Genomic DNA, 26,749 nt, shown 5'->3' with positions numbered 1-26,749 from the left:
TGCTCAACACCTCATTACCACTGATTTTGATGGTGGTTTTTGATGATAGCATGACCAATGTTCTGCATCTGCTGGCATTTGTCATTGTTTGAAGTCAAAGCAATGGTAAATGCCAGCAATAAACAAACTGTCAGTGATTATTATAACAGTTTAAAAATTACATCAAGCAGTCGTGCCGAGACTATTCCATGTTTGTTATCCAGACCATTTCCATGCAGGGAACCACTGATCAAGTCCTGAACGAAGACACCACGCTGGGCAACAGCATCCAAGTTTTGTTCTTAGAGCAAGGCATTACCATCACCAGCGTTCTTACAGAATTGGGCTTTATGACATCATATTACCAACAAGAACACCAAGTGGCAACGTCAGAGACTGGATAAAAAAATATATCAAATTACTCGGGGAAGCCCTGGCGAAGCTTGCGGGTAAAGCCATTTTAAGCGCTTCCAGGAATCTTGAACACCAAGTGGTGACGTCAGAGACTGGATAAAAAAACATCTCAAATTACTCGGGGAAGCCCTGGCGAAGCTTGCGGGTAAAGCCATTTTAACTCATTAAGCCCTGGAGCCGCTCCACTGCCCAACACCTGGCACCCCTCGCTGACTACCTGATTGCTGCGACGAGGCTAATTAGTGCTAATCATGCCTGATTTCCCTGGCAGGTCTCGGATATGACAGAAAACTGTCTAGTCTCACAAACAAGTACTGATTATTTAATTGTGTCGTAAAGATGTAAATGGGAAAGAATCCGATGTGAATACATATAATACAGCATTTCATGTAATTTATTACCTGTGTCTCTCATACCCCTTTGCCAGTGTGTGCTGTATTTTTATCAACACCTATGCGGTCTTTGTACGTACGAGATGAACATATATACAAATTCCTCCTGTCTCTCTCATCGTATGGACTGAATTATAATATATTATTTATAATAGAGTTTAAAAAGAGGGGGGCTTGCATTATAATCGTCTAGATTTTTTGCCAATACATTGCTCGTGCTTACTGACTATTTCAAGGAAAGTATCAATAGGTGTATAAGTAACATGGAACATATAGAGATTTATAGTTTGTCACTTTGTTCATCTTAACTTAACGCTGCAAACATACATCACCATTCATACACATACATACTGCATGATACATTTATCATTACTCGATGCTAAACAAAGCTTCCCGTCATGTGAAGGGATAAAATATCCAGAATGTAACGCATTATATCTCAGTTACTCATTATATTGGCTGATACTTTGACCAATCGTATCGTGAGAACCTGTCACATAGGAAGGGCAAGGTGCTGGGGCGTGGCCTTAATTTCTGAAGAGCACGTTTGGACACTCAAAGTGATAGGGTAGAGATTGATTATTGGCTTTATCGTTGACCAATGGCTATGTTGTGTTTCGGCTGTATCAACTATCATGCAACAATTTGTGTATTGTAAACATAACATCAGTTACTGTAATGATGTATGAAAGAAACACATAAGACATATGGGAGTAGACTGACACTATGATGAGTGTATTCATTCTCAGATGGTGAACACACTTGTCTTAGTATTTTGGACATGTAAAAGAATAACGACTGAAATGCAACAATTGAAGAGAATGAGTGAATTTAGTTTTACAGTGATTTTAGCTATATTCCAGCAGTATCACGCGGGCTTCACACATTGTGCCCAACAACTGACAAGAATGGTATACCGTACCATTTGTACAACACAACTAGTGCATAAAGCGTTATCGTCCTTGGAACAAGTCTTTATGGTAGGCCTCAAAACAGTCAACGCACAAAAACACATCACAGCTTGAACATCTGCATTTGATGTCTCGACGTTTGCCAGTCCGTTTCATTGTATGTAAGACATACTTAAACCAGATGATGTCCCTCTCATATCATTGTTCAAAACATCTATGTCAATGGCAGTAAAGACGAATTTACGCACATGCATAATAATCTATGAAAGAAGCGTTTTTGCTGATACATTGCTAGTGTATACTGAATATTTTAAGGAAAGTACTAATAAGCTCGTCTGTGACTTACATGTAACAGATTCAGTTTGTCGCTTTGGTTCATCAAGATTTAACGCAGAAAATGTACGAACATACATGCATACATATTGTATAATGCTATTCCTTGCACATACATAAGACAAAGGGTCATGGGATGGGCGTCATCAAAGTTCCCGAATTGGACGTTTTGTATCTTAACTGTTCAATATAGTCCCTGATTCGTTATCTATGACCAATCGTATCAGGAGATACCTGTCACATTGGAAATGACAGGTGATGGGGCGTGGGCTAAATTTCTGAAGAGTACGTTCGGTCACTAGACAGCTTGGATACAGATTGACTATTGGTTAGATCATTGACCAATCGATATGCTAGATTTCGGCTTTATCAACTCTAGCTCTCATGAAAAACTTTGTGTATCGTGAACATACATAATCGTAAAGATGCCTGAAATGTACACGTAGGACTAACAAGCGCTTTGTCCAATGATGTAACAGCGCATAAGTTTGTTTTACACTTGTCACAGGACAAAAGTTTACCTGGACATGCATTCAACCAGAGGCTGTTATTTTGAGGTTGAAAGAGGTGTTCATATATTTAGTGTTGTCTGATTGAATGATTATACGCATCAATTCCGTAACTGATATATTCTCCTCCTTTTATTGACGATGGATCTGATACACGTGATCATTACACATGATAAGATAATTACAGAGATCAAATACAAACGTTTCTTACACAGTGCTTATGTAAACTGCATTGAAAAATCACATTTCAAATAAGCATGAAACAGCTTGAACAAAATACCCCAGTTACCTTTGTATGATTTATGTGTACTATATATGTATATTATGAGTAGATGCAAGAGTTATCACTTCATATTCGATTATGTATTATTGTCAACTTTAATAATCAATAGTCGCAAATGAATTAGGTCTAAATTAGTAATTTGGTTTATTTCAAATCTACACAAACATGAGTGTAAGACAATATTGATGTTTATGTCTATGATTCATTATGTGAACTATTACAATGAATGAATGAATGATTTAATTTAGAAGAAGGTTTCGTAACCTTGTCACCGTTAATTCAATCAATGTGCAAGCATAGTATCTTAGTATTCACTCCCAATGACGAGTAACAAACAAGTACCTCCTGTAACAACATCTCATAATCCCTTTTCTCGCAGACATGTGTTCATTTGCCTGTATAAGCCCCCGACATTGCAAGCAATTGTTATCAAAACACATTAATAGTTCTTCTGATTAACACAGAAAGTAATCTCTCTCGTACGAAAGGTTAATCTTTGATCATTACTGCTAAATTGGTTGAAATTATAGGTAATGTACGAATTTAAAATGTAAAACCCCCAATACGCGGCTCTCGCTGAATGAGAGGTGCTTTTCATAACCCCCAATATGTGACTCTCGCTGAATAAGAGGTGCTTTTTATTACCCCCAATACGCGGCTCTCGCTGTGAGAAGCTAATTAATTTGCCGCATATATGCGGCTCTCGGCCTTAATGAGTTAAGCGCTTCCAGGAATCTTATAAGCGGTCCCTTTACCAATAATGGGGGAACACATCTGCACCTGTGCGCTCAGGATTGCCCAGATGTATGTTCGAATAGAATCGTTCAAGCGTATGGTACCTGCACAAGTGAACCCTCTAGACATGTACAGCATAAACATTTTCCATTTGTCTCCTGGTCCTTGTTTGAATCTCCAAACGCAGTAATCCTTGCTGTCGTCGAAACCCAAGTAACAGCCATCCCACTCGTTTGTCTTAAACCAATGAATGACTTGTAACCCCTTTTTTTAACCACATTATTGCTGGCTTCTGCAAGAGACTGATTGTGAACAATGCCTAACCCGTGGTTCAGACCCGACAAACGCCAATCCGTTTTCAGATCGATTTCTCATTTATTACTAACCCGTACATAAGACCACCGATCTTACAGACCACATTCCACGCCTTGTCCTGCAGAAGTAGGGCACTGATTCCTTTGAGGATACATTTGATTTGGTAGTATACATGAAACGTGAACATGGACTACTCAGCGCATCATGCCTAGTGACTGTCAACATCAAGCCACACCCTGTTGTCACGCACCTCGTAGCAAAGTTTAGTTGATTCTGCCAGGACTGCATCAGGTTGTTGAACCAATCATGCACCATTTTAATGTTGTTACTGAAAACCCACAATTTTCAAACACATAAACTCGGTTTTAAACTTCATGGATGGGGTTGACACCACCCTGGTGGCAACCAGTACGGCATTAGGTGCAGTACGTATTGGGTTGTTGACCACCATGGTATCCACACCTAAAGTGCTTGGCATTTAAATAACAACTTGGGTGTCCGGGTTAGTGCGGTTGGTGTTTAAGCTTGTATCAGAGGCATGGAATTATGATTATTATGATGATAGCGAATCATGGGCGAGGAATTATTATTGTGGTTATAATATCTAGATCTAGGAATGATGTTATTAATAATAAGTGATCAAGGTGTACTTATAGTATATTTAGAATGGGAAATAGTAGATAAAGGTCTGTGAGGTAGAAAACATATACAATGTAGGAGAGGTAGGTAATCGGCTGCGGAGGAAATAAGCATGAAAGTAGGTCGTCAGAACTTAGTGGGGGCAAGGCGAGATGACTCATAGATTAGGTAAAAGGATAGGGACGGTACTATCAAGATGGAGCAACTTGTCCGGGGACAGCAGTTCGTAGTATTCCACGGGACATATATGGTTAGGATGTAGATACTTTGAGTTTCTTGGAATCCACCTCACAGCTTTACAAATATGGTATTGGGGGTACGAAATAAGGATGGGGGATGGGGGAGTGAAAAAGTATGCAGGGTTAGGGGTTTTTGACCAATGGGCGAAAAAGAAGAGGGTGTTGGCTGTGACGTAGGGACCCAGCTTTAAGCGGTAGCAAAGCCCAGGGTCGGGAGTCTGGTGCGCTCCCACTCTTGGTGTTTGGTCACAAGGAATCATCGGAAACCTATCTTAAAAGGCACCAGCATTTGGCTTAAGACGGAAGCTTTGCGGCTGAAGTCTTATAGAGTGACCATAGAGTGGGTTGTCCAGCAACGCTGTTCCAAATAAACTATTGAACGAAGATCATCGTCTTGTGGTTGCTGGAGGAACTACGGTAAAGCTCCAAGGGCCCCCGGGTACTGACATTGTACCTCTCGCACATCCCCTATCGTCAGGACCGAAGTACGGGGGTATACCGTAGTTCAGGTAAGGACCCGTCCATCGCAGGTACGGGATTCGATCAGGTAAACGTCATCTATCTGGCAGCTTACAGAAATGATTCCACACACCTTGGAGACTTGTATCTTGCGAATTTAATTGTAAAGCATTGAAACATGATGAAATTAGAATTCTAGCTGAAGCAAAGTTAAACACATTAGATGACCACCGCAGCTCCCTTGCAACTTTCGTGAAGCAGGGATCACAATCACTTAATTAAATAGTTGGGTCTCTGAAAGGGCCTTCTTTCAAGGTTTCTTCTTTCTTCTATTCTCGAGTGGAATACAACCTCATATTTCCCAAGACACGATGTGATAACGCATTTATCTAGCTGAATGTTTTCACTAAATCAAAACAAAACAACATGCATCGAATTGACTTGCTGCCATGTTGACACCAGCTGATCGTTTGACCTCAATGCACCACATGTTACTAAAGGCTTGTCGATGCACGCTTTTCTCACTTCGTGTTGTCACCGAGGCATAGCGGTCTGATATGACTTTCGCAGCGGGAGTATACGACTTTTATACTCCCACTGGCGGATCGTGATGGATGTACATGGTATTTTATCAGAATCACGTGGACCAATCAAAACTCGACATTCTTACATGAGGCTAGATAAAATGTACTTGTATCATCATTAACTAACTTCATCTTTTCTTACAGATTATTCTGTTTATAAATCTGCATTGAAAGTCTATCAGCTTACAGTCATTTGTACATTTCCTACCAGAGCAAATTATATCTTTCTAGTCAATCTTACACTGACTTGGGTGTAGTATCATTCTTAATTAGTTCAGAATTTCCTTGAGCCTTTAGCACTACAGAAAATATATTAGTAGATCTTTTTGATGTCTGGTTGAACCAGTGTAAGTGTTCTGTTTCTCATATGATGTCTCCAGTTATTTGGAATATTGTTTAACAAATGTTAGTACTCCAAGAAACCTCCCTGTATTTTGTTTCCGTGTTTTAAAGTTTTAGAACATCGAAAGTTATTTTCATCACATATATCTTTTATGATATGTACGCTGTGACTTAACCAGGTTTTTATTATGCATGATCATTTTAAGACATCAGTCCACCCACCTACCATAGGCATTCTAGTCTGCTGGCTTCTTCTGCTGGCTACTTGAACAGTTTCTGATATCTAGTAGCCATAGACCAAAAATATGATGTTTTGGGGTTCTTCATACAGATGCAGACTCGGGCTCTTCATGAAAAACAAGCAGGGCAATTAAACTCATGTGTATTTTAATGGTAACACATGATAGTTCCATTTGTTCTATTTGGAAGTAACTAATCGTATGATTGGTAATTTGACATACATCAATATACAACGTCTCCTCTCTCTTAACACTGCAAAATTTAACACATTTCCTTAACAGTAACAACGACTTTGTATTAAGTGCTAAGGTCTAATATTGGAGATTGCTTTATTAACATTGAATATGACTTCTTTTTGGGCCAACGATAAGGAAATAGTCATTCTCAAACAGAATTTATATTTCTTTAAAACGACTTTGTACTAATTCATTCTGCATAACTGGTTCTCACTCTCGCATAAAGACTTTGGTGAGTTGACATTATATTGTTACCCATAACTGTAGATTTGACTCAGTAGTATTGTACATGAAACCTCTGTTGTGTAGCTTTGTATCTTGCTGTTTTTGCTGAATACAAATATATTGTCTGTAAATCCTGTATTGTATCTAGTTCTAGTTCTAGTTTCATGTTCTGTCAATGGACTGGACATAAGTCTTGCTTACATTTTTATACTTTAAGCTGCCTAATGTGATAAAGAAGACTGAACTAAGTGTTTAACTGTTATGATAACTCCAGTTTGGTCCAGTGAGCCAGACCCGTGAAGGTCCCGGGGTAGAATAGGCCTTCAGCAACCCATGCTTACCATAAAAGGCTACTCAGCTTGTCGTAAGAGGCGACTAACGGGATCGGGTGGTCAGACTCGCTGACTTGGTTGACACATGTCATCGGTTCCCAATTGCGCAGATCGATGCTCATGTTGTTGCTCACTGGATTGTCTGGTCCAGACTCGATTATTTACAGACCGCCGCCATATAACTGTAATATTGCTGAGTGCGGCGTAAAACTAAACTCACTCACTCACTCACTCCAGTGAGCCATAATTTCCCAGGCTACTGGATCTACTCTTGGAAGAACTGTTAATGTTTTCACTGGGATCTTCTAAAACAGCCAAGATTGGACCAAGTTCACAATATCTCAAGGACATGCACTTAATCGCCTTGAAGTTATTGAAAACAAGATGCATAAGATTGGGTTGCCTGCATCTGCATCTAATGTGGTCAGATCTGACTACATTCATGACCTCCTGACTTGATACCACCTTTTTAAAAATTTCCCCACCACAACACTCTCATTGCCTGTAAGAAAGAAATATTTTTTTGCTTTTTAACAGTGTGTTTTGTGTTCGTATTATTTGATCTTCGGCAATTAATTCCATGGTGTTACCCCTATAAGTCATGGCACCCAAGGTAACGCCAAGGAAATATCATCATTTTTGTCATTTTGCAGGGGGAGCAGCTGAGAAACTGGAAATTGGTGGAAAGCGAAGTGCCTTTGACTACAAGTTACCCACAGTAAAGTCCAGATCACAGATGAAAATACCAAAAATTCACACATCAACATTAGGAGCAGAGAGTATGGATCAGTCAGATCAAACTCAAACTTTGGTAAGCAGTAGGCAAGGAAAAAATGCCTTTAATACTTGTTCAGGTTACGGAGATAAAAACACAGGAAATAATGTACTATGTGTTTGAAGGCAAAATCAATCAGAGAGCTGTAAACCTATAATTAAAAATGAGTATGTTGTTGCTGAGGTGTTTTTTTCAATTCTTTGTATCATAAATTCATCAAGCACATGTAGTGCCAATTATTACTGTTTTTTTTTCATCTGAAACCTGCTTCACAATTTTACTTACTTTGATAGAAAATATGGGTTTCCAAGGTACTTGGAGGAACAAGTGTATGAACTGCTCTAGCTGTAGTGATTATGATTTTAGCAATCCTTCGACTATACTGTCCGTTTGAGTCAGAAACGGACTGATGAATTACAAATTTTATTATTGTACAAAATTATTTATAATATAAATAGTACACATGTTTATCATTTCCTAATACCCAACAACTTTCTGACATTTGAACATTTTCCTGATTCCACCAAAAAAGTTGTTTCCATGATTGAAAACGCATCATTGTCACAGCAGGATGAAACCGCAGACACGGAACAGCCGCTCTCTTGTCATGCATGGGATACACATGATGAAAAATAAAAAATGAAGTTGAATGCTGACATGAAACAGTTGATCATTAAAGTGTACAATTTTTTCCGTGCTGAAGCCAAAAGGGACAAACCATTTCATGCCATTAGTAAATTCTGTAAGCGGGCATAAAAAGCTAATACGAGTATCAGCAAGGGTACTGAACACAAATATTTTGAGGGTGATGTGAAAGCAGGTAGGGGCCGTGTCAAAATCACACAAATTAAAACCTTTGGACAACTTTCAAAAGAACCTTGTAAGGCAGTCTATCAACAAGCTCAATTCTGAAAACAAGTTCATGTCACTAAAAAATTTTAAAAAGCACTTGAAACAAGAACACAACCTCAGAGTACACACTCTGGTGACTCTTACACTCTTTCAGGTATCGTTATAAGAAAATTTCGAGGTAGAATAGGTCAGTACTCTGTGAACACCCTGATATCGTTCGCTTGAGAATAATTTTCTCAGGGTTTAGTATAGCACAAGGAGGGTTTAGAGCCAGTGTACTTGGACAAGACCGGGGTCCGTGCCTTGCACACTGCCAGCAGTCAGTGGGTACCCAATGGGGGTGAGAAGTTTTCACACAGAAAGCTGCCTCTAGGGAAAGGTGAGAGAGTAATCATTCTCCATGCTGGTTGCTCCAGCAAAGGCTTTCTCCCAGGCTGTGACTTGGTATTCAGGGCAAAGTCTACAGATAAGAGACTACCATTCCGAGATGAATGGTGAGGATTTCCTCAGTTGGGTTAAAAACAAGTTGGTACCAGCTCTACCACAGAAATCTTTTATCATAATGGATAGTGCCCCATACCACAGCATGCAGGACCCTGACAGTAAAGCCCGGACATCGAACAGTTGAAAAGGTGATATGATATCATGGCTCAACAAATTTCAGATCGCATGGCCTTCGCTTATATGAGGGCAATGAAGCCTCACCTAAATGAGATCATAAAAACCCACAAAAGGTGAACCTTACCACAAAGTTGAAAGTTACATGAAAAGCAAGGGTCACAATATACTGCAGTTTCCACCCTATCACTGTGACCTTAACCCCATTGAAGTGATATGGGGTGTTGTGAAAGGAGATGTTGCCAGATCAAACACAACTTTTAGATTATGGGATGTAGAGGTTTTTGTAAAGGAACCCCTGAACAAAATCACAATTGAAAACTGTGTCAACAAGGTGGCTAATGTCATTGAACAAGGTTACTGGTCTTGGGATGGCCTACAACAGGCAACTGTGGCACCACTTGTCATCCCTTTAAGTCATGACTATGACACTACAACAGATGAGGAACCAACAGGTCCCCCAAAATAGATTTTGAGGTGTCCCCCGCCATGACTGGCTGTTACGTTTCTGCAGTTTCACCCTGCTGCAACAGATAACAACTGTTGTGTTTTCAGTGGATATAGTTTCTTTAACAACTTTTTTGGTGGAGTCCAGAAAATGTTCAAATACGAGAAAGCTGTTGGGTATTAGTACATGATAAACGTGTCCTATTTATATCATTGTGTCAATTTTGTACACTGATATAATTTGCAATTCATCAGTCCATTTCTGACTCAAATGGACTGAAGTTATCATGACTCCAGTCGTATACTTGAACACAGACTTGAGCAACACAGCCCAGGATTTATTCTCAAGATTGTTTTCAGGAACAGAATTTATGAGTGGCTACAGAAATAAGCACTTAGTGTGTCTATGTAATCACAAGGTCATTCCAATTTTTCTGTATGTCTGTTATGTATTTTCGTTGATTCTACCATCTGCCCAACCTTCTACATATCAAAAAGGACCTCCTTCTCAGAGTCTTTTATAATCTCCTCGACTTCTTCCACATCCCCTTGGAGTTCTTCCTTGTAATTGTCCAGCTTAGATAAGATGTCAACCAACAAAGTCATTCTTTGCTCTGCCCGAGCCAACAGCATCAACATGGTTTTCTCCACAAGAGCTGACACCATCTTCATGTTTTGCTTCGAACAAGTCTTAGTCTTCCACTGATGATCGTAGAAGTCCTGGATGGTTGGATTTGGAGGTGTCTCAATGTCCTTCAAAGACAAATCTCTTTTTAGTGGCATGGTATTCCACTAATCTACTATATATCTATATGGGAATCCCCAACCTTTGCCCAGGAAAAAAAAAAATTATAGTATGGTATGAGACAACTTCCAAGAAAGGCCAATGAAACTAAGCATTTGCTTTATGGTATGAGACAACTTTCAAGAAAGGCGGTTGAAACTAAGGCATTTACTGGAGGTAGCCCTGGTTGTACAGGTTCTCTATGCTCACAAAACAGCCATTAATCACTATTTCTTCAGGAACTTTGAGTGGGAGGCGTTCCTGAGGTGTGTAGTCCATGTCTTTGTTTCTCCATCTCTTGCTGCTGACGCAGTGGTCAATGGCACCGCACTTGCCCATTGAGTTGTCACCGTCTAAGATGGTGGGGAGTTTTGGTAGGGTGGCAACACAGTTGGTACATTGGTTGTGTCTCTCCTTGGGTTCTAGCAGTCTGTGAGTAGAATTCGTAGTTTGTCTGCTGCAAGTCAAAATTGGTGTGGGGGGTAGAGGTACACGACATTGACTATTTTGCCATCTTCTAGGAACTCGCGAAAGAGCAACAAATAGAGTCGAGAAATTGTCGGGGAATCTACTATCGCTTGTAGAAGGTGTAGCCCGATTTCTCCAGGATTTGTTTCTCTCCATCAGAAAGGAAAACATAAGAGTTATTCAGCAGGGTTTGGAAGTTAGAAGTTGTCTTTGTTTGTAGCTCACCTCGGATTCTTGTATATCTGGCTTACGAAAATGTGATATTTCCTCTTAGCTACCCAAAGGGACAAACGACCCGATCGGATATCAGCATGGGTTTCACGCAGTAGTTTGGTTTCTGACATGTTGGTTATTCCATATATTTACAATATCTCTATTTGGGGTGCACTTTTATCTACATTTCTGCTAGATGATTAAAATGTGACTCAAATGAGTGCCAGAGTTACTGCACTTCTGGTTTTCCCTGCAAATTTGCAGACAATTTTGCTTTGAGGTTCAGAACACCCTTTCTGTGTACTACTCAAGCTTTTCCACAAAACCAAGTTTTTATCATTCCAAGACCAAATGAAAATTCAGGGCTGGCATTAGATGGCATACAGACTGGAAATGACATTGACCATTTGTAAAAGCTTTAAGTCACGGACAAGTTAAAAAAAATTCACTTCTTTTTTTTCTGATACCAGAAAACAACATTTACATTGATCATTCTCATTGCCCATGGGATCTGCAACAGTGTGATGACGGAACATTTAAATTTCACATGCAACCAAAACATGAAACATAATCAAAACACAATTATCACGTATTCATTACATATAATTTAGTGAATCTTTTGAACTCCGATTTCGAGGGTTTCTATTCAACCAGGTTTTTTTTCAACTTTATAGGTTGAATTGGCATTTTTGATGGTTTGTTTCGGTAACTGCATACTGATAGGTATCAGAATCTGCAAAGTTGTGTTTTACATTGCATGTGACCTTAATTTAAACCAGTTTTCCTACTATATGAACAAAACACTAGTATCACGAGTGGTGGGTAATTTGGGTGTGTGTGTGTGGTTGGGGGGGTATTATTATTTTCATTTTTATTCATGTTGAAAGGCAGTTATGGTACAAATATACAAAAGTAACCTTGGGTATTTCCATAGGTTTAAGTAAATACTTCTGCATCTGACTGAACTATTGGAGAATCCAGAGACTCAGTTATTGCTCATGCATGGCAGTGGTCTTGAAGCTCAAGGAGATAGAGTTTGGGCATCCCTTGCACTTAGTTAAGTTTATGAATATCAATATATCAATATCAGTAATGACACCCAGTCAGTGTCAGACAAGGAAAGGTGACTTGCGAAATGTTTGCAATTATAAAACTGCAAGCTTTGTTGATTGTAACAGACTACCATACCACAAGATAACATGAAACCCATACTTAGACACATACCATCTTTAAACATCCTTCACAAGAAAACAAAATGATGATTTCCAAAACTTTACTATTTGGAAACATCATATTTCCAAAAAATTCCGCAATGGGAAAGATAATATTTACAAGGCTTGTAATTTTTTTGATATTTAGGAAGGATTTTACAGCAGCTTTTTCAGTTTCTCCTTTACCCAATGATAGTCGTTTCCAAAAACTGTTTTTCACTACCAGAGATGCTTTCAGTTCAAAATGGCATCAACAGCAAAGAAAGATGGCGGTAAAGGTCAAGACCTTGTATCTGAATTTTGATGAATTGAATGTGCGTGAACTGAAAACCTGCTTATGGAATCACAGAGAACATGTTTCAGGGAACAAGTCAGACTTACTTTTGTGTACCAAAGTCGTAAGTGATCTTGGCAAATGATAGATCGAAAATGCAATGACAATCGGTTAGTGTGAGACAAAGACGATTTGAGAAGTTTCTGTCACCACTGGGGGAACTTTTACAAGACCCACTACACTTGGAAAATGGCTGGAATACCAGTGTTGAACTTATGCCATCATTTAGTTCAAGTGATCTGTATAATTATTTGGTTTTAAGCAAGCAGCAGACACTAGACAATGACCCAAACCATGCTAAACGTCAGTTGAAAGCTCAGATTATGAAACAGAAACCAGATTATTATGTGTGGGTGTCCTTGTCAAAGGTTACAGGCCGGGTACATGCTGCTGGTTGCAACTGCACTGCCAGGTAAGTAGTTCTAATATATTACCGATAATCATGTTAACTGACAATTTGCTGAAAACAAGCTATACTTGTTTATATGTATGATTTCATTATTTTTCAGGACTTGATTGAACTTGGATAACTAAATAATGTTGATAGGTTCGTTGCTGGCATGGGTAATGCATGTGTTTCTTATGTGTGCTAAAACGTATCCTAGCTTATGTTTGCAAAAATGTCTCCTAGCAAAATGTAATCCTACAATAGTGCAGTGTATTTTATTTACCTAATTGGATATGGAATTAGGCGTTTTTGTAATTTTTCAAAATTACATTCACTGAACCATTTATAAATCTGTTTCAGTGAAGGTGAATCATGTCGCTGCTCTCCTCTATGCCTTGGTTGATATCTCAGAAAAGAAACTTGAAGGATTACATGCATCTGCTTGGAATGCAAATTGAACCAGCCACCAAAGCACAAATTGAGACCTGTTAAATTGCAAGATATGACATTCACAAAACAAAAGTGGATAGAACATGAGAAGACAACTACAGCAAGGCAAAATGCAACTAATGTTACAGGTAAATCAAAGGTTAAATCAATAAATGTGGATAGATTTGCTCCAAAACTCTGTGAGCATTTTCCACATGCAGGCTGGTTACTAACTGAAGAGTCTGTTGTCAACATGACTGAAGAATCCCATGTAACGATACCTACACTCCATTCAATTGATTTCAACTATGCAGACACATGTGATTTGAAACATGAAGAGTGTATCAGGCATTTTTAAGAATATTTCAGTGCTTTGTCTCTCTCCGAAGAAGACAGTTTAATAATTGAGAAGAACACACATGGACAACACATGGACAACATTAAATTGTAGAGCTCAGCGTGCAAAAGCCAATTAACCTCTTCTAATTTTGGCCTTGTCTGTAAACTGAAAACATCAATGTTTTTTCATAATGCTGTAAAAATCATTTTTTTCATATTCATGCTTTGATAATGATGCTCTGAGATGGGGACGTACTGATGAGGCGGCTGCAAGGAGAAAATATGCAAATCTGCTGAGAAAACATAACAGGAATGCAAAGGTGGTTTCATGTTTTTTCATTGTGCGACAAGAGTATCCACATCTTGGATCCAGTCCTGATGGTGTTGTTTCAAATGAAAGGGGTCTTCTTGAAATTAAGTGTCCATACAAATGGTGACTTTCCACAGTACACCAGGCAGCCGAAGATCCTCAATTCTGCTCTTCACTCCAAGATGGAGAAATTAAATTGAAAGTCAGCCACAGATACTATTCATAAGTACAAGGACAAATGGCTCTATCCCAGATGAACTGGTGTGATTTATTCATATGGACTCAGAAGGATTGTCACATTGAAAGAATACACTTTGATTCAAAATACTGGGAGTGTGTGAAAGCCATTCTTCCAGAGCTTTTCTCAAATCGTGTAAAATGAGGAAAGCGTTTGCGTCCTGTGTAAGGACATAAATGACTTTAGTTGTCCACCTCATCTGTGTCTATTAGATCAAGTTAAATCAAAACCCAATACTGTGCTTTATTTAGATTCTTTCCCAAAGATTCACTTCAAAACTATTCACTTCAAGGTTTCATCCACTGTGTTATGTGTAAAGATTTGCTACTAATGTGAATATAAATTCTTTACTTGTTTCACATCAATGCTGATGTAAACATTTTCCTGTCTTTTCACCTTGTTCATTGTTTATGAAATACATCATAATATCATCGGTGGCAATGTCACACACTGAATGACATTTAAAAGTACTTGTTATAATTTTTAATCCGTTTTTCAATTCTATTTAAAAGCCTTATTTTGAGTTATAGACAGTTTTTAGAATTCAAATGTTCAAATCCTGGCTTGGACAAACCTGACCACTTTGGAGTTGTTACTTCAGTATATATGCGGGACATGGGATGGTGGTTTTTCATTGTGTGGTCAACAGTCAAAATCTTCATAATGCAACTAATTAATTTGGCCCTTTCCAATAATAGGTGACTAAATGTTCAATACATTATTTATTTTAGGTCACGTTGAACAATTTCTAAAGCAATCAGTTCACAAGTTCTAGAGACAAGTAGGTTATGAGATTGTGGTTTATGAAAAGGATTAAATTCCAAAATAAGCAAGCCAATCTGACCCCTAATGCCCAGGAATTACTACCACTTATATGACTACAGTTTGAGGTGTCAGCTCAGAAAGCCAAACCTTTCGATTTTTTTATGCGCAGGAAGTCAGCAAGCAGTATGCTTTGAAGGTAGGGTGCTGCTTTAGCACATTACTCATCTCCTGTGACATGTTACTACAAGGCTGGTAGTTGACGGAAGCAGGGAGACTATATACATACATGTTGTAGATTATTCCTGATGGAAGTGAGCATATCTCACATTGAAGCTGACCATGTCAAAAAAACATGCACAAATCAATCATATGAAGAACACTCTGAAAGGGGCACTGATCCAGAGTCATTTTTGTGGACTAATTGTTATCCCCCTGGCATGCAATGTGAGGGGATACAGTCAACGCCTCATCTGTCTGTCCATCCGTAATCATTTTGTTCCCTGCGCATAACTCAGAAACCGTTCAATATTTTTAGACCAAACATGATAGATATAATAATCTCAACCTATAGTTGTACCTTTTGCTATTTACAGAGTTTTGGCAGTTTTAATTTTTGTTTTTTTATTTTTCCATGGAGTATTTTGGTGTTAGTCTAATGGTAGGGTTATTTATCATTTTCTCGGTTTCCATGGAAACATTTCAGACATAGTCTCAAAAGTGAGAGGTGTGTTTCGTTTCCGGAGTAGAACTCAAAAACTTCTTTATATCTGTCAGTAAAACTTGCCAGACCCCAAAGTGGTGCCTTTTGCTATGTACAGGTTTTTGTGATATATTTTTTTCTCGCTTTCCATGGAAACGTTTCAGACTTAGTCTCAAAAGTGAGGTGTGTGTTTCGTTTCCAGAAGAGATCTCAAAAGTCGTTCAATATTTTTCTGCAAAACTGATATATCAATCAGAACCAGAAGTGGTGCCTTTTGCTATTTACAGGTTTTTGTGATTTCAAATTTTCTGGGTTTCAATGGAAACGTTTTGGAATGGAGGGATGGGCTTCGTTTCCGGAGCACAACTCAAAAACCATTCAATATTTTTCTGCAATACTTGGTAGATATATGAGTCTTAACCTGTAGTGGTGCTTTTTGGTATTTACAGGTTTTTGTGATTTATTATTTTCTTGGTCTCCATGGAAACATTTTGGACTTAGTCTCAAAAGAGAGAGGTGTGTTTCGTTTCCGGAGCAGAACTCTAAAAATTCTTAATATCTGTCATTAAAACTTGGTAGATATGTGTGCCAGACCCCAGAGTGGTGCCTTTTGGTATTTACAGGTTTTTGTGATTTATTATTTTCTTGGTTTCCATGGAAACGTTTCTGGCTTAGTCTCAAAATGGAGGGATGGACTTCGTTCCTAGAGTACAACACAAAAACCATTTCATATCTCTCAACAGATCTTTGCAGATATATGAGACAGATCTGGAAATTGTGACTTTGCCGATTACTGATATGTGGCACTTATAATTTTCATGAATTGCCTGGAAACACTTCAGACTTAGTCTAAAAAGACAATGAGTAACTGTGAGATAATTTATTCTTTCAGCCATGTGTGGGCCGGGGGATATGTCATCTTCTGATGACTCGTTTTAATAAGAAAAAAAAGCATTTGGAAGTTGAACCATCTGCCAGTGGCAGAAAATGTTAGGAATGAAAAATAAATGTGTGTATTTATATTTTGAAGCGGCGTCAACATGTTCATCTTTTGATGTATTGGTATAAAATATGTCTCTGTCACGGCACCTGAATGAAGGAACTTTTATTTGTTTAGAAAGTGTTAAAACCTGCATTGAGAATGCCATGCCAATTGTAATCCAATGCTTGATTGGCATTCTTACAGTACAATTTTACAGATACTGAATTCTTGTTGATGCATAGAGGGGATTTTCCATGTTTATTCCAATGCCGTTATCAAGATAATAGTTACTACAACCAGGTGAAAGGAAGTGTATATGCATAGTATTGTTATAATGATAAGGGTCTTGGGTCCAAGTGAGGGTTCCAGTGAAATCCCTTATTCTAACTGGCATGCTGGTCTGCTTGGGGGAATTAATGCAGCAAAGAGTCCAAAGTCACTTAAAGCTAATTACAACTTTATTAACAAGAGAAATAATTTAACATGGTGCCCACAGAGTGTCAGTACAACCCTTTGAGCATTAACTGATTCATTGTCTTGCGGAGTTTCTATTTGGTTGAAGAATATGTGATTTTTCAGTGGCCATTTTCATCGTTTTCATGACATATTTCTTTTAACATGAAATTCTCTCCGAATTGCATCTGGAATGCTGCTACCATATTCCCATGTATTTCTTCTTACTGGATCATGCCATTTCACCCTGTAGTAGGTTTTGCCATTTGCTCTTTTAGAAGTAAGAATTGTGTGAATATCATCTGGATTGAAAACCTTGTCTTCTTTGCTTGACGTTGGTTGTTGGGTTGGTTGCTCAACCTGACTTAAATCTGATTATGGCCTTGATTTCGGCTGATGATGTTTACTGTTTACTCCTCATTTTCGTTTGTTTGTATTTCCTTTCTCCTTTGTGGGATTACTTGGACCTGGCATGCTCTGTTTCCGGTTTGTAGCTGTTGTACTGGGTCCTGTTGAGCTTTAATGGGTACCTTTCTTCTTCTTGGATGAAGTCCTTGGATTACCAGCATTGGTTTGTGAATTCTCTTTCTTACCTTTTTGTTGCACAGGTGATTGGTCATTGGTTGAACTTGTTGACTGTGCACTGGTGCTGTCAAGTTGTGGGTCATTGATTTGTTCTTCATTGTCATCTATGACACCTGAATCTTGGTTGCTGTTCTTGTTGAGGTATGGTTCTGGTGGATATTGTGGACGATCAGCTGGAGCAAAATATGGCTTCAGGCGGTTGGCATGGACCTGTGGTTTGTGTAATTTGTCGTCAGAACTTTGGCGCAGTTTGTACGTGAAATTTGGACCTACATGAAAAATGTAATAACTGTCATACCACTTTTTGGTTAATTTGTTGCAAAGGCCTTTTCCTACTTTTTGACAGCATGGCCAAACTCTTTGACCCGGGGAGAAATCTGGCTCTTTAACCTTACGATTGTATTGTTCAGAATACACCTCCTTTGCTCGAGCTGTGTTTCCAGCTGCAATTATCCTTGTAATTTCTAGCTCCTCAAGCAAATTTGAAAGATAACTTTTGTTGTTGAGGCCTAAATTTTCCTTTGGAATTAATGATGCATCTTGTGGAGCTCTCATTTCTTGGCCAAAAAGCATAACAAAAGGAGACTTTTGAGTGGATGAATTTCGAGCCGTCCAATAGACCATCATAATGCCTGGAAGAAACCGGGGCCAATCATTTTGAGTTTTGTTACAATAGGCTCTTAGTGACTGATTGATGAAGGAATTGAGCCTCTCTACACTGCTATTTGTTTGGGGATGGTATGGGCTAGTATGAGTGAATTTGATAGGCAAAAGTTCACAAACAGCTTTAATTAAGTTTCACATGAAGTTCAGACCTCTGTCTGAAATTAAAGTACTTTGAGCGCCATACCAACAAAATATTTCCCTCACAAGAACATCTGCTACTTCTGTGGTTTCTTGCTTCACACTATCTAGATGCTGCATCTGTGGCAACCAGAATGAACTTGTACTTGTCTGGTATAGTTGGCAAGTTACCAAGGATGTCATTATACCATCGGATGAAGACTTCTTCCACAGGTACTGGACATAGGGATGCCTTCTTGCTGTGGTAGTGCCTCTTGGTTTGTTCACATACCTCACATGTCTGGACATATGTTGCGATATCGCTGTACATCTTGGGCCAGTAGTGGCATTAATCTTGGCACATTTACTGGATACTTGATTGCTTACTCTGAGCTGGATCTTAACGGCCTTTTATTGGTGTTTGCATAATGTTATTTTACTGTAGGTGATGGCATGTTTACCTCATCAAAGTAGTTTATTAACCTGTCTAGACGTAACCCTTGTCTTAGTGAATAGTTTGTCTTACAGTGGAGTTCTGGTTACCTCAGACTAGTATTTTAACTCTAGAACATCTGTAAAATTTTTCTCTAGGCTATCACTGGTGCATTATGAAACTAATATTCTGTATATATATTTTCCTAATATCTGAATGGTAATGTCTTGCTTGTACTAGTTACAATTAATAATGAATTTGGGTATGAATTATTATTATTATTTCATGATAGTATCAAGCAGCAAATTAACAACAGATAATTTAGCAGGTAGCTCATCGTCGGATGGGGCCAACAGAAGAGTAAGATCAATAACTTGTAAACAGGATGCAAACTGAACAGCTAATTGACAGATTCTATCTATAAATCAACTCCACAATGTCAAAGTCAAAACTCACTCCTTTGTCTAAGTGACGGAATCAGTTGACATTCTGTTTATCACAAATGATGTACATCAAACTACCACTGTATGCAGTGAACAGGGAGTTGTAAGCATGTAAGTTGTATGATTCGGTATATATCCCCATACGGTTTACGTGAGATAAGTGCTTCAGTCTGCAAATGACCAATCTTGAAAAGTTGATTCAAGTTCTGCTTTAGTAAACTGCTACCAAACAAATTGATCTGAGATTAAAATATCTCATTCTAAATTCTTGTAATCCTTTTTCAGGTAGGAAGAAATGATGATCTTTTACATATTAGATAAAAACTCTATTGGTGTCAGTTTGACGTGTTTAGTCATGGGTTAATTAAGATAGTGATTATATACTGAACAAAATAGGTTATCGATATTGGTATTTTTATGATTGACATTTTATCAGTGTGTCAATGAATAAATAGATCTTTGTTAAAAATTTGTAAATATCCTTAACTATTTTTACCATTACATGAGTCATGAAAGCATAATTTATGCCATTATAATGTTCACTGATCCATTTCATCATATAGTATTTATTTCATTCAGTGTTTGGAAACTCGTATGATAAGATGCTCCAGTTTATTTTGTAGTGTGAAATTATTTTCTATCTTCTGGTGGGGTTATCAATATTGTTGTTATGGCAACGAATGGCCTGATTTTTCATGCCTGTCAAGTTGGTTATTATATATGAGTCTATGCGCATGCACACGCACGCATGTGCACACACACACACTCAAATTATCTGTAATTAGTAATTAGGGAATTCTGTTTGGATGAAAAAGGAATATCTAATTTGATAAGAATCACTACGTGAATCATCTTCCCTCGCACTGAGAGGAGCATGGCATTAGTCGTTCATTTTTTAATAATCTTATCCACACAAAAGAAAGGAACCAACATTGAACCAACATTGCGATATTGACCCTAGAAGTTTTCAGTTTTCCATGTCATAATATGCAAGGTTCCTCATTGGTTTAAACATATATTTATTTTTATTCATGAAAGTGAATTTGGATTGTGAACAACATTACTGCTTATGTCAACACTACTCCATACAACGTAATGTACAACAACACGAAGTGGCAGATTCAATGTCATAGATATTGACTATTGCATAAATATGATACTTTAAATACATATAAATATATACAGATAACATCAAATACAATTATTCTCTAAGTAGTCATAGGTTAGACAATTACAGTTGTCTGTGTCTAATGATCCTCATTCACATATATATGTAAAAACTGACAGCTTATCACAAAACAGTATGTAATCAAGCAAGTTCAATACAATAAAATGTTCACCGGCTGTACATACCACACGGTTGACGAATCCCTCAGGTGTATTAGAGTGATAATCACATCATTGCATGTCGAATGAACCTGCTGCTTAGCTGATAACTAGATAAGTTACTTTTTTAATAAGGAAGCAAGATTTATGGATGTCAACTTCTTTTTGTGAATAACACATTTTGGAGCGTATGCTTGATCCTTCATCAGGTGTAAACAGGTCACAATAATTAAGTTGACTTCCATAAATCTTGCTTTTCTTATGCATTGGAAATTTTATTTTTCCAAATTTGGAAATTTTTTTGAATTCTCATATTTCCAGAAATGGAAATGTCATGGATACATCATCTATCCAAAATTGGAAACGTCTTGGAAACAACATCTTTCCAAGACATTTACAAGCTTGTGAATGTGGACTATTTTTGCAGTGTTTTATGTTTGATGTGATTAGGGGATTCAACCAGAAGCATTACATGTTCCTACCAAACATTCCACAAGGGAGGCACAGGGGGGACCTAGACATCAACACTCAAAAGTGCAGTCACAGCCACCAAGACCTTGGGAATAAAGTGATTTATGGCCTTCATTTGGCAGGAGTTATGGATATTATATCTTTATTTTTAAATAAAAAATTAAGTAAATAGAAAAAATAAATAAAGGTACAATTATTACATTTAATGTTTTTCACCTTCCCTTTTGGCTTTTGGCTATTACCAACATGTCTGCACCCAAAGATTCATTTGTTCTTTTAACAGGATCCCATGGAAAGCTTGCCTACCGCCTTGATTGACCATTTAACTCCCCACTGAAGGTTTTTTTTTCTTTAGTAGTATAAGTAATGAGGGTTTTAAATCATATTCAATAAATAAGTATTTAATATCAAAAACATTGATCTGGACCCCCTTTCCCAAAACGCTTAACTCAAATTGACACGATCCATCTCCCTTCACACTATTTCTGTGTAGGTGGCAGTATGGCCTATTAACTAGAACTGAATGTCTATATGCAAGCTGAAAGAGAAAGATTAGAAAGAATAAAAAAAAGTGTAAAAGAGGTCCATTTGTAGCCACAGTCCCCCAAGTGAAAATTAAGAAAGATGGTGGTTGCGCGTTCTCCCAAGGAGGACTGCATCAGTGCCTTTTCTTTTTGAGGGTGCCCCGCCCAGAAAGGCCCTTTTCAGTGACCCAACTGGTATGTTCATGATCCCTTGCGCACGAAAGTTGCAAGGACTGCTAGACCCTTGCGTCACGAAATTGTGCAAGGGAGTCAATCTGAGGCAACGGCGGGATATAAACTCACAATTCACAGCTGCACAACTATACACCATAAGCCCACACCCAACTGATAGAGGTAGTCAGGACCTTCAGGTACGAATTCAGTTTTAAGAGGTCTATCCTGTGCTATTAACACCACGATCACGTGACAGCTCTATGGCAACGAGACACTGTTTATAGCATGATCGATATTGTCTGGTTGGTTCACACAGTGTGCGGTCGCGTCAGCTGAGAGCACAATTATAGGGTGTGTGACTGTGTAGCTTTTCAGTAATCATGAGCTTTATTCAGAGTAACTTTTTTGATTATAAGGAAAGTGTACCCATAACCTAGTTCTCTTATTGAGAGTAAGAAGAAGGCTACCCTTATATTTATACTATTAGCAAGGGATTGAGTCGGGAAATATTCTTTGTAGACCTTTTCTTTAATAACAATAGTCAGTATATAGTCACCATGCCCTAATTGTTTGAGTTTGTTAACAATCAGAGGCTCAATGGCAACCCAAAATATGTTTTCAGCTCGCCACAATTCCATTATTATACACAGGCATAAACAAATCTCTAATAGGGTAAGGTGTGGTGGCTTGCAACACAAAAAATATAGGGTGTGTCTGTATAACCATACCAGGAATCATGTGCTTTATTTAGAGTATCTAACGATTATGGGGAAAGTGTAACAAAAATCTAGTTCTCTTATTGTGTTAAAGCCCAAGGTCTTTTTTATATACTGCGGGGCGGCTTGTCTGGCGCTGTGGAGGTGGAGGTGTTTGTAGTTCCTTATATTCACCTAATGCACGATTGATATAGCTTTTGAACATGGTGGGTCTGTGTTTATGTAAAGAAACTATATCAATTATGGACTCAGTGTCGTGTTGCGTTTTATCATGTCTAGGATGTAACCTACAAGCCAATTTAAACGATGATTATCCTGGTTTTCAACTATGAAAGGAAATAAGGTTATCTTTCTATTACTAACAATAATCAAAAGATATTTTCTATACTTTAGTTCTCTGATTTTACCAACAATCAGAGGCTTGACATCAGTAAAGGATATGTTTGTAGTCTGCTTAAATTCTTCCATCTTTATACATAGGTGGGGAACACATCTCTAATAGGATGAACAAGTAGTAGTAAAAATTCCTAATAGAGTGAATACGCAGGTGGAGCAGAGGCCTCCCCATCTATATTGATTTCAGCGAAGCAGTTTAATGTGAAATGCCATTGGTTTTCACGATAAATGCCTGATGAGCTTGTTGAATCCCCTGTTTTATGTACTTTTTTACTTGTCCTCGCTTATAGAATTTTTATGAACTTTTGATCTAATCTCATTCTTTATTTTGTTGTATTTTTCTAGTTCGCCTAAGATCAAACAAAACTCCTCTTCTGAGATTTTGTTATCATTTAGCGCAGTGGAAACGTGATCTTCTGTTGTGTTTAACTTTGATACAGCAAGTATTCTAATTCCATCGTGTTTCTTTGTTTTACGGTTTAATTTGTGGGATGTAAATTTAAACACCGACCCAACCTTTCCTGCAACTACATTCGGTATTTCAAGTCCTAGCACCACTGACACAGCTACGACTGTTGTCAACAATCCAACCCCTACTGCTCCTAATCCCAGGGGACTCTTTATGAGGTATACGTCTATAATTAGTGTTGTGTGTGGGTCTATAATAAAATTAACATCTTCTTCATATGAATTATCAGCTCTTAAAAAGGCTTTATCGTCGACTGGGGTTAACATGTAACCAGTGTGATTTGGTATTCGTGCTAATTGTACACTATTATCTATTCCAGGCCTTTAGGATGTGAAAAGGATGCCGTTATTAATGATTTTGGAAACGAGGTTATTTTGATTAAAAACAATGTAAGGGTTAGTTAGTCTTATGTTAATTATCCATTCAAGCTCTGTAAAAGCTATTAGTGGCATTCGTTTGTATACTCTATCTTTATAGTATAAGATGTACAAGGTAAATTAAAATCCTCTATGTCTCCTAGATCACTGAGTGTTACATTGTATGACATTGTTTATATATGTTAGAAAGTAGTTTCCAACAGTTTTTCTGGTAATGCCTCATGTATGAACTTCATACCAATAAAACTGACATGCTCATTTAGGAAAATCTTGGCTAGAGATGTAGTGTCTTCCACTGTCACTGTGACTCCTTGCAGACTGGTGTGTGTGTCACCTCCCACCTGCATGTAAATTGAGCAAATGTCATCCTTGCATATTTCAGCCCACCAGAGTTTGATTCCTTTAACGATCTCAGTATTGCTCTGTTGTGGCTCACCTAGGAAGAATAGCATAGCCAGTGTGGTACCATCCACTAGGTTTTCTAGGAGAGTAGTCACACCATCAAATTCAGACACCAACTGTAATACAGTGTTCTCCCCAGGTTTGCATGACAGCATAAAGGCTGCTCTATTCGAGATTGGTGTGATGATTACACTGCGTCTTTGCATTGCGACGTAAGCCACGTGCATGATTCCATTGTTTGCGACTTTGTTTAGGTAGTGGTCTTTGTTTTCTATGAAAACGTATGGTGAAAATAGTGTTTGATTTGAGCTGGTAATATCGTGAGTTTTGTTGAATTATTGGCCAATCAAAGTTATTTAAATCGAGCAATTTACCCCCGAATGAAGGGTGTATTTTCCATTCACCAGCGTTGTTTTGAAATATATCGTGTCGTTTGTTGTTTTCAGATCCTGTTGTATCTAGGTTAAAAGAACCCGACCCATTAACTTCAACTCGTTTGTAAATGCTTTTCATAAGCTTAAAAGCATATATTTTACCATCTGTTCCTACATCATCAAACCCCCTAGTATCACCTAAATCTGACAAACTTGTATTAACGCATCATTTTATTCGCATTCCTGGTCCTTGATTACTAGCCATTTATGTGCAGTGTTATGCTCAGGTATCTTATATTTACAGTTTTGTTTTTTATATCTAAAATTGACATCCTCAATTCAAGGATATTACCACTTGTTAACTTTTTATACTGATGCGATGAAAATGACTCGATGCAACCCTCATTGCATTTTTCTTTTATAACTGCGACGGCTGTCAACAACGTGGAAGGACGCCCACTTTGTATATTATCCGTTGTGCTAAGCTGGTCGAGATGAAAGTATAGCTCGTGGTAAGCAATTAGCTCTGGAAAGCTCATTCCAATGATGTGTGTGCCAGGGGCTATTTCCCGCGAGTAGTCAATCATTGTAAATCCTAGCATTCTCGCTAACGGTTCACTGAATCTCAGGTTTTGTGATCCTTTGGAATTGTCAAACACCAATGTTCCGTTTGAGTCATTGTTCAGAAGGGTTTCTCCAAAATGCATCCGTGTGTGAAACTGTTCGTGTACAAATCATTAAACGTGATACTCAAACTCACAATAAGGCACACATATCACGAAAGGCACGTGCTCTACATGCGATGGAAGAGAGAAAATCACATGTGTTCACTTTTTAGTTGTTGGGGCTTAGGTTTGACAGTGAAAACTTGCCTCGTTAGTATTGGGAGAATAATAGTTTCTTGGGCCCAATTGTTAGACATTTAGTACTTAGAAATTAAGTTTTAAGACATTTAGCTGAGCATATTTTCAAACAGGCCTGAAATTTACTGTATTTGTGAATACATTTCTTGTTGAATCAATTTGTGGGTCCCTTCAGTTCGTTTAGTTGGTTTTCACTGTAAATATTATTTAATTTAGTTTTGGCCCAAGGTCGAAATATTACCTAAAGCCACCCAGTTTATTTTTTACTTGCACATAGTTTCTAGGACCCTTTCAGTTCGTTTAGTTTGGTGTATTTCTTTTCAGACTGTTTTTTTTTTTAATAAAGACTTCCACTGTGCATTCCTCCGCTACATTTTTTGGTAGCAGAGCGTGGTTTGAATCTCAGTTTAGTTCGTTTATTTAGGTGTTTAGTTCACATTGTACATTAGGTTGTGAAACCATACAGCAATGTCGTTAGTCAAAGAAGAAGTGTCAGTTAGTAAACTTGAATCTGAATCAAAGATAGCCGACCTTAAAAAGAAAAAGAGGGCTACTAAAACGGCTTTAACTAAACTGTCAGGCTTGTTAGAACAAGAGTATCCCAGTCGCAAGACTGTTAGGGGAACAATAGATCAGGTTTGTTCCTTACAAAATAAAGTCGTAAACATTATCTGTGATCTAGCTCTTGTCTACCACTCAGCTGGAGATCTTGAAAACTTCAAGAAAACAAACAAAAAGATAGATACAATTGAGGAGACTATTGATGAAATGGTCACTAAAGCACAAGTGTTTTTAAATAACACTCTTAGTACTACTGTTTCGTCACACAGTGACTGTTCTGGTGTTGCAAATTTGTTCAACGATGAAGCAGTTTCAAAGCAACTAAAGCAAGACAGTCAATCTTTATTAACTCATTAAGGCCGAGAGCCACGTATATGGG

At 38.0% G+C, this 26,749-nt stretch overlaps 1 protein-coding gene across 1 annotated transcript in view; it reads left to right on the top strand.

The window, feature by feature from the left end:
- Positions 1–26,749, top strand: part of LOC137273703 (general transcription factor 3C polypeptide 5-like) — a 273,856-nt gene that overhangs the window by 200,512 nt on the left and 46,595 nt on the right. The window contains exon 7 of the mRNA XM_067806503.1: positions 7,821–7,978. Coding sequence (XP_067662604.1) covers positions 7,821–7,978 — 158 coding nt within the window. The remainder of the gene's footprint in view (positions 1–7,820; positions 7,979–26,749) is intronic.

Source organism: Haliotis asinina, chromosome 2 (assembly GCF_037392515.1).
Source record: "Haliotis asinina isolate JCU_RB_2024 chromosome 2, JCU_Hal_asi_v2, whole genome shotgun sequence".
In the NCBI taxonomy this organism is placed as follows: domain Eukaryota; kingdom Metazoa; phylum Mollusca; class Gastropoda; order Lepetellida; family Haliotidae; genus Haliotis; species Haliotis asinina.
The sequence above is the reverse complement of the archived record's forward strand: the minus strand, read 5'-3'. Positions and strand labels throughout refer to the sequence as shown.